At 36.6% G+C, this 9,886-nt stretch overlaps 1 protein-coding gene across 9 annotated transcripts in view; it reads left to right on the forward strand.

The window, feature by feature from the left end:
* Window positions 1–1,098: 1,098 nt before the first annotated feature.
* The window catches only part of rapgef6 (Rap guanine nucleotide exchange factor (GEF) 6), a gene marked incomplete at its 5' end in the record, with an annotated part of 73,668 nt that continues 64,880 nt past the window's right edge, over window positions 1,099–9,886 (forward strand). For all 9 annotated transcript variants that reach the window (XM_014030418.1, XM_014030426.1, XM_014030421.1 and 6 more), the window contains 3 exon segments: window positions 1,099–1,168; window positions 8,345–8,488; window positions 9,772–9,789. In XM_014030418.1, the coding sequence (XP_013885872.1) occupies window positions 1,099–1,168; window positions 8,345–8,488; window positions 9,772–9,789 (232 nt within the window).

Here is a 9,886-nt window from a genome sequence, read left to right on the forward strand (position 1 = left end):
CACACACACACACACACCCGCCCTTTGCATGCTTCCAGGACGCTCCTCACATGCAAATCACTCGAAAGGCGTACAGTTTGTGTTGAATATACACGTCTCAAGATGAGAAGCTGAGCAGTAAAAAAAAGATCTTGTGAGCTTTTTTGACAAATATTATAAATACTAATTTGGAGGAGACTTTTAGTATTCACTTCCTGTTCCTTGAAAAACAGAAACTTCATCTTCAGATAGAAAATGAAAAGACTGTTGAGTCAGCATTAATGAATAGCTATAAATGATGGCAAAGGGAAAACCCTACTGTTTTGTCGTAACTATACTTATTAAATAATACAGCACATTTTAATGTGTACTGCTATCCAGCCAACCTGACATGCAGTCTCAAAATTAGCAGTGTAAAAAAACGTAAACTATTGTCTTTTCAAAGGATAGAAATTTAATTCAGAATTCTCAAATGAGCATTAAGAGATTGGAGAGATTATATTATTGTAAGGTACTGTACATGTGTATGTCCTCATCTATAATAAGCTATCTTTGCATTTTTCCACAAAGGACAAGTATTTCCACTAAAGTTTTGTCCTACACATTGAGTTCCCAGAACTATTCAAATTTACCCCTAAATATTACTAACTGCATGATTTAGCAGCCACATGATAAACTTACATGTTGAAGACAGAGAAGATACCAAAATACAGCAACAGATTGATTTTGATAGATCACAAAATTTAATTTAATCTGCTAAAATATCATGATGCCTAGGAAATCAGTTTTTTGCCCTTTGTTAAACACACACTTGAACACTTGTTTCCATTTAAGAGTAGATGTACTTCATCTGGACCAGATGTTACTTCTCATGCCGTTGAAGACATTTGGCACATATATGGTCTGCACAAGCTCAGTATCATGTTACTTTTAATGCTTGAACAGAGTGGTGATTTGAGCACTTATTGTAATTTAGTGGACCTTGGTGTGGGTGTTCATCTGTGGGTGGGCGAACGGAATTAAATGCATCTATCGCTGCTGTCATTGTGAGCAAATTGTCTCACCCTGCCTTGTTTTTGTTTTATCCTGATATATTTTTTTTGTGTGCGCTCTCCACAGTTTTGGCAGGCAGCTGGGGGGCAGGCGAGGCTGTGAATGTCTCATTTTGGAGCCATCAGAAATGATTGTGGTGAGTATAGATGCTGTATTATGCTCTCCTTTTATTTTAGATGTGTTCTCCCTTTTTTCTCTCCCAGAGCACCTCACTTTTATCCTCCTACTCCTCCCTTCTCTGGCCTTTGATATTAGTCCTCTTTTTCATCTTTGATGTTTACATTTTATTTCACTTCATTCTTCTCCCGTATGCCCTTTTTCTGTTTTATATTGTTTCTTCTGTCTCTTCCATCACTGCAATATTGCTTAAATCTAAAAATATTGGTACATTTTCTCAAATAGAAGCTCTGGAAGCTGTTTAAGTGTCACATTTGTTTACATGAATATCCATATTAAACGTCTGATAGTTCAAACCCAGCTTGCTTTTCGATCTCCACATTGCTGGTCTGTCATGATGTGAAATGGATGACAGTTAAACAATGGATACCCTATGGCTTCCCTTCAAAATACGTTGTCACAAGAGCAAAGTCCCCAGAGAATCTTACCTTGCAGGCTTCAAGCTGTTTGTGTCGGAGCTAAAGCTGTTTTTGACATTTTTGCTCCCAGTTTTGGAAGGTATTGGTTATGATTTACCGTTATTTATTCAGGCAAGTCCCGTTGAGATCTGTGAATTTTCCAGGCACATAGTTCAACTCTATACCACAATCAAGTAACTACCTTCAGTTGTTATAAAAATGCTGCACATACTGTATGAAAAATAAATTTGACTTTGTATCACAGCATCTAAAAGTCTTGAAATTGGCCTCTGTCTCTTGGAGAACTTCATACCTACGGAGCTAGAAGCACTTTTTTTCTCTAAAGTTCAAAACTCTAAGATGTTAAAGCGAAAATGTAGAGTTACTTATATGTTTAAAAACTTTCATCCGGGATTTATTTTTTCTACAAAACAGCCGACATTAGTTTTGCCTGGAGAAAAGTGATGAAACCTCATCATTAGACTGACTGTCACCCGTTTACTTAAAACTGAGGCAACAATGTGCAACATTTTCATGTTGGTTTTTCCTCCTGTCTTCTTCTTGTACTCTAACAATATTGAAGTATTCATATTTGGTCCCTGTGGTGTGTCTGAAATGAAGTTATTCCCTTTCTTGTTTACAGGAAGTCGTGCTACCTCTAAAGGCAAAAATAATAGGCTAATGAACTTTGTTTTTAATTCTTGAAGAGATTTTGTTTTTCATCTGAAGAGCTTTCCTAATTCTTATTTCTTATACATCAGTATTAGCCAGACATTATCAAGAATTGTTAAATATTTAATACATCTTTTAAAATGATGATAGAAATAAATATCTTGTCTGAAAAAATATGTCAAAAAGAAAAAAGAAAAAAATGACAAAAAGGAAGAACGGAAATTGTGAATAGAAGAAAGAAGGATGGGAACACCTGAGCTAAAATGAATGCAAACGCAGGGTAGGTGGTATTGATCAATTTCATATCACAGCGTAAGCTAGAAAATACTACAGTATACAGTAGTATTGGGAGGGGGGTAGATTCTGTGCTGTTTTGAGTAATAATTAATTAACAAACAGCTGCTTGTGAATATTTACTCAGCCGGGGGGGGGGGGGGGGGGGGGGTGTAATTGACTTCAGCTGTTCTGACATTGCTGTCATTCATATTAGCAGGAGAGGAGTCACAGAAGAGATTTTCCCCTTTTATTATGTCGAACAGATCAAAATAAGTTCAAATATGTTTTTTTAAGGTTTAAGTTAAAAAATAATCTGACTTTTACCATGGTTGTATCCACGCTGTGAGGAATGTCAGTACCAATAAAGTTTGTAGTCATTTTCTCGTCTGCTGCGAGGAACTTGCGGGGCTCTGGAAAAAAATAAAAATTAAAAATCACCAAAAGTTTACATTTGAAAGGAGTCCAGATATTTAAAACCCTGGCCTGGGTGGTCCCTGAAGCTGACAGCACCAGCCGATCCATCTTTTCACTCAGAGATTTTTGTTTTGTTTTGTTTTACCTTGTTCGGAGGTTAAGAGGCACAACAGATGGGTGTATCTCTGCTTCCCCCGCATTTGTCTCCTAAATGAGCTGAAGTGGTCCGAACATGCATCAGTAATGTTATGGGGYGTCTTCTGAAAGAGCCTCAAATGTTTATGTCCCACTTTTCATAGTAGCCTTCACCTCACAAGACTCACATTGTTTTTATATACAATCACCATACTTTGATACCGTGATATAACAAAATACCTTCATACTGCCCAAGCCTATGCAAATGGTAAAAAGTTGAGAACGTAGGAGAAAGTTTGACAAAGTTGGAAGGAATGAAATGAAAGAAAAGAAGGAAAGGAAGGGAGCACATGAAGAAAAGAAAGAAAAAAGTACACATTGTAAAATAATTGCTCTTTAATGACCAACTGGTGACTTACGTGTAAAGTATCCAGAACAGAGCAGGCCTGGAAATATGATACATTAATGTGTAAAAAACAATAGTTTCCATTTCATTTATACACCCAGTGACTTATTACCTCCTCTGAACTTTTCCACAAGCTAGAAGTCTGTTGTCTTACGACAAGAATTTGTAATTTGAAAGATTACTTACACTGTGGGAAAAATATTAAATATATTTTGATGTTGTGACCACCCTAAGTCTTGTTTGACTAGTCAGCAACACTGAAGGGTGCTCATAGATCCAGGCACGTTAGAACCTAACTTTCATTAAAATTCCCCACAATGGAAGAGGTTTATAAGAGTCAGGTGCTCTTTCGGCAGGACATTTAATCCTAAATTACCCCTCTGGGTGTATTCAGAAGCTGTTACAGTTGTAAAAGAGAGCCGTGCTGCTGACCATCTTAAAGGTTCTTGTGATGCTGTTTGAGTGTAAAGCAGGGTTTTCCAGAAAAATAACCAGTTAGCTCAGTTCAATTAGTTTCCTGGGTTGCAAAAAAATAACAATAGACAGTTTGATTAATAGCTATGTTTCACCTTTGAATTAAACTTGCCTTAATGGTTGCAGAAACCTTTTCTAGGAACTATGGTATCTTTTTGGGCTATTCTTTGACTCCCWACATGTCAACTACTGAAACCCAAGGCAAAGCAGAAACCTTCCCAGGGGAGAAATCTTACCTAAGAAAACAGCCTCAGTAGTTAGGCAGCACTTTCAAGACTAGCCAAAACCGGTGGGGCTTTGTGTTGATAAGCAGTCAAATCAAGTGTCTGTTAAACATTTCAAAAATTAAATCCTACCAGTTCAACCTATTCTCAAAGACTGAAAGCTTTGATATTTTCCTTTACGTTTATCTCCTGGCAAAGCTTTGTTTTACACCATTTGAGAATCCTGTGGATTTCAACCTTTAAGTTTGATTTTAAACGATACAGCGCTGTGCTGTGACTAGGGATGTAGCTATTCACTCATGTCCTGATTTGATTCGATTATCAGTTTTAAGTTCACTATTATGATTATTTTGTTTGTAGCCAATCATATCCATTTTACAACCAAATATATTTCTTTTATTTTAACATCAGCATTTTTGTCCTTGTATCAAACTGTCTGTTGTCTTAGTACCAGAATATAACCTCAAAATAAATAAAATGTCATCACAAATTATTTTGTGTCTAAACATTAAGTATCAAACTGAATATGTCTTAGAGATGTAACTGTTATATAACTGTTACTGTTATACAACAACAATTAACTTTATTTAATTCATTTTTACAAATCAATTCACACTTCATGCAGTTAATCGATTATGAAAACATTATCAGTTGTTACATCCCTAGCTGTGACCATGGCTGACAGAAGTAAATAACAAGTATTTTAACCAAATTTAGAAAAGCACCTTATCAGTGTGCCAAGATCATCAGTTAGAAACATTAGAAGGAATTACAAAGAAAAACTAATGAAACTCTCAGTAACACAAGTAGGCACAAACATGCCTTCAACTACACAGTTCTAGATGAGTGCACAAACACACAGGACAGGGGGATTCTGGTCTAGTCATGCTGCACTGCAGCCAATCAGCTAATTGGGGCCATGGGAATTGTTGAGGGAATGTGATCTGTGGCTGCCATCATGACTCTGGTCACGGGACAGATGGGAGCGACATTCACAAGGCAGGGTTGTTCCTGTGTGTGTGAGTTGGGAATGGAGGGAAATGAATTAGACAGGAATAATGGTAGTGTAAATACACAAAAATAGAGGTGATGCATAATAGACAACCCGTCAGATAGAGAGGAATGTAAACCAACTGAGACAACATGAAGTTCTTTACACACTCTTTTATGTAATTAGGAAATTTGGTCAGCTTGCATTAGCTTGTGGTGTTTGACTAAATTGTGTGGTTATAGTTGAAGCTGCAAACCGTGCTTTCATGGTGAGACAAAGAGATAAAAATGTGGCATATTTTTAACCTTCACCTCCAGCATTTCTTCTCTGCTAGCTCCAGGCTGTCTGTCTCATGAGGCCCATTACAACAAAATGACATTTCCTTGGCTGTGAAAGGAGACACATCTTTACCAATTTTGGCCCCTTTTATAGTTATTTATTGTTTTATAGAAATATGCTTCATTCATTTGTTTGAAAAGTGTTACCCTTAAATTAATCACAGTGCTGTAGTTGTGTATCCTAACAAAACTCTTAAATGTGATTGTTTTTGTTGTTTTAACTTATAGCATCAACTGAGTCCCATTTTACCGGTGACAGAAAATCTCTGGGCTTGCTTTTTTCCCACTTTTTTWAAAAGCTTTTTCCTTATTGATTGACAAGTCTGTCACAAGTCAGAAACAAACTATAATATTTTTATTCTTTCGGCCTGTATTGATCTTTTGTCACATGTCAAAACACTGAAAACTTTGTCTTCTTCTATCTTTGGCCATTGCCTTCTACATTTCTCTGAGCACAAACACAGTAGTCATTATTATTACTTATTGTGGCCGTCATGGGTTTTTATAAATAAGACGTCTGTGAATGAATGCACATGACTGACCTTAGGCAAGAATACACCACGCTTACTAACAAAGACCCCGTTTGTGGTGTAAATTTACTAAGACAGAATTTTTATATCCCGTATGATGCGCTTTTTTCATCGTTACCTTAAGGGGGTAAATCAAAGAAATAAGAAAATATTTTAAATCATTAGAATTTTTTCTGTGTGTGGTGGACTTGCTAAATGTCCAGGGTGTACCCTACCCCTCGCACAGTGACTGGTGGATATGGGTACCAGTGACCCTCATGACCCTTAAAGGAAGAAACATGTAATATAATTGATGGATGGATGGATGGATAAAAAACTTTCTATTATTGTTAAAAATGAAAGTTCTCCTACATACACAAATGTAGATGGTCAGTGTGTACAAATGATTTGCAAACACATCCACAAATAAGGCTAAAAAGTAGTTATTCAACAAATRGTGAACACAAAGTATCCAAATTGAGCTACTGGGAATAAAGGTAGAACAGAGAAGAGACTCAAAGCTTAAACATTTTCCAAAACTACAAGTGGTTTACTCTTTCTTTTGACTTCTGATGAACAAAAAAGTTATGAATGTTTCTGCTTAAAAAAAATTAAAAACAGACTAACGTTTAAAGCCTAACAATCTAATCAGTTTTCTGCACAAAGGCAGGGATGAAGGTCAGGAAAGAGCCTAGACAACACCATCTGACACATTTTTCACTATCAACGAAATGTTGGCATATTGAGGCAGGGCTTTATTTATTTTCCCTTTATTTGCTTGTTTACAGTTAAAGTTTTTACATCTGGAACTCTGAGCTTCTTTAGTATTGTGTTTACCACATTTAGATTTGAGTTTGATCTATTAGGAATTGGGGAAAAATAAAACCCTGATTCAATGTAACTGTATACATGAAGATTTTATTTCTCCTAAATTAATTTAGGCTTGTCTTCAATTTGAGTACATGGTGGGAGAAACATGGCACTGATCATATATGTTAAATGACAAATAAATAAATTAATATCTTGGAAGAATTTTATTTTGGTTCCATAAAGAATAGTGTTGACTTTAGTTCTTATATCTACAGATCATACAGATACTCATTCAATTTCAAATAAAACAGTTCAGTTAAATCCAATTAAATAACACAAAACAATCACAATTAAAAACAACAACACAGCATTAAGGAAAATAAAGGTAAAAGAGAGGTTATAAATCAAACAAAACCAAAGGTTGTGAGAAATCAATTGAACTGTATTTAGCTTTTTGCAACAGTTTCGATTATTTCTAACATAATCGTGCTATTGACTTCCTATTATGTAATTTAGAAAGAAAACAAGTTCTTCCTTCAACAACTGACAGACTAAGAAGTTTGCAGAGAATATATTGTATAGCCGGAATTTGTGTGTTGTTCTTTTTTTAACTCTTTTTTATTTATTTATTTATTTATTGTCTGCCTGCTGAGCATATTTGTATATTTACGGTTTCCTGGAGGAAACTGTGGGCTGAGTGTATGCTCTGTTCATGTGTCAGACAGCGACAAATAGTCAGCAAGCGTGTGAGAGAGCCGTAGTCAGTATGCAACATGTTGAGCAGCTGAACTCTGCCTTGATCTCTCCGGTCTGAAATTTGTGGCGAAACAAATCAAAAACTTGTTTTGTCAGGATTTCATTTTTATTTTGTTTGCTTCTTTTTAAAGCTAGACTCTCATTTGGATAACTTTCCCAGAGGATATAATGTTAAGGGAGCGCTCAGATTTTTGGACTTAATTGTTAACTTTTGGACATAACTTCGTCTTGTAGAGAACTCTTTTTCACATTTCACCCCTCCTCCCCTGTGGTATTTCCTGCTTTTATGTGTTTTTCTGAACCTGTCCTTGAGTCCGGATGAGTGTGCTACGCTGGCACCGGCTCTCTGCGCTCTGGAAGAGCTGGATGTTCAACCAGGAGCCAGCAGAAGAGCAGAGCCAGAACCCAGATGCTCCAGCGCATGAAGACGAACCAAATGAAACGGAAGGAGTCACATTTAAGGATTGCAGCTCAGATCATCAGAGCCGAACAGGAGCTAAAACCCAAAACTTGGACTATAGAAGACAGAAATCAGAAAATGACAAACAGAACCTGGATTTTATTGACCTAGATGTTGTTCCTAAGCTTCAAAAGTCAGAACTATTACAGCGCAGCTGCTCTGAACCCTGCTCTCAAGTCTCGAACGTGGATCGGTCATTCAACTGTTCACACGAACCTGATGGTTCCCGTAGAACCTTCCATTCTGAGGAGAGTGTCGACTGTGCATTGCAGGTGGATAACAGCAGTGAAGGTGACGACAATTTCCTGCAGAGAGAGGGGTCTCAGCGGCGGTCTAGAAGGCGGTTTAGGAGGGTGAACCCCAGAGGAGAGCGGGAACTTATAACAGATGGTCAAGAACCCGCCAGCTTCAACACGGTAAGAGAGAAACATTACCAGCTACAAAAGAAAATACTAACCTTTAGGGTTTACTTGTTACTTGTTAAATGTACAGTAAATATTGGAGTGCTAAACAACAACATTTTAACTTGTTTAGATTTTAATAGAAATGTGTTTAGATTGTAGACTTATCAGTAATGATTTGACTCTTGTAATAGTCTTTAAAACTTTAAAATTTAAAGATCCTTAAATATCTGCTACTCTGTAAGCTTATGACATCCTGTCTAGCTTTCACTCTCGGCAATAAGTCATACACGTTAGGAAATGTCTGCAGTTTTTACTTGATCATTTCTGTGTTTTTCTTTTAAATTTGCTGCTGGTAGACAGCCTACACATGCCAAAATTAGTCCCTCTTCAGAATAAAAATACAATTTTATAAGAGTGGATAGAAAATTATTGTTAACTTGAACTTTATCACCATATCAACAAAGTCAAAAAGTGTAATTGTGTTTATAGGATCCAGTGAAGGTTTCTCTTAAGGCTTGTTAACACTGGGAGCTGTTTTTCTTCAACAATTTCTGCATAAAAAAGTACTGATCTGTCCAGTATGTCCCTCACGTGAGAATGAGTTTCCCTCCTTCTGATAGGATCACCAAGGCCAACACTGTGTCAGTTACAGTTTCAGCTAATCATCAGAAGCCACACTTTGCCACACACAAACCAAAATGTTTTCAYACTGAAACAGCTGCAGACTGCAACACTTTAGTCCACACATGCTTTTCCCAGATTCTGCAAAGCTCCCTGGGGCGTCACAAAGGGGCTTAATGGAGAGCTTAAAAGTGTCCTTTGTCAACCCTACCTGCCTCTGCAGTCTCTTGGTGATTGTTCCACTTTTTAAAATTACATTTCTAGCCTTCAGCGACACCAAATCCCACCACATTCTAGTCTTTTGACTGCATTTAATATCTAACAGTCAATCCATTCTGATGAGTTGGCGCTGCAAAGACACAAATGTCCAGAAAATACATAAAATTAAAGGCTTTGGGATTAAATCTGAGCTGGGTTGGAAAGCAGGAGAAGCCATAAACATGTGGCTCGTGATTTGTTCACATTTTTAACACTCAGCGTTTAGACTTAGCGTTTAGTTTATTTACAGAAATGTTATTAATATGCACTGTCCCTGTAATAAGTAAAGCTTTGAAAAAAAAAAAAAGACAGTACTAATTTCAGTTTCATACATTTAAACACATTTGCAWATTTCATGTTTTGACTATATCCTGTTTCTCTCTTTTTTTCATGTTTGTTGGTTGCTTCATCCTCAGAATTATGTCAACAACAAGGTAGGAAGTAAACCAAACTAAAACTGCTTACAGTAACTTAGATTTATTGCTCATACTACTTGAACATGTAATAATTATTTTGATGTTGACATGGCCT

Source organism: Austrofundulus limnaeus, unplaced genomic scaffold (genome assembly GCF_001266775.1).
Source record: "Austrofundulus limnaeus strain Quisiro unplaced genomic scaffold, Austrofundulus_limnaeus-1.0 Scaffold1058, whole genome shotgun sequence".
NCBI lineage: Eukaryota > Metazoa > Chordata > Actinopteri > Cyprinodontiformes > Rivulidae > Austrofundulus > Austrofundulus limnaeus.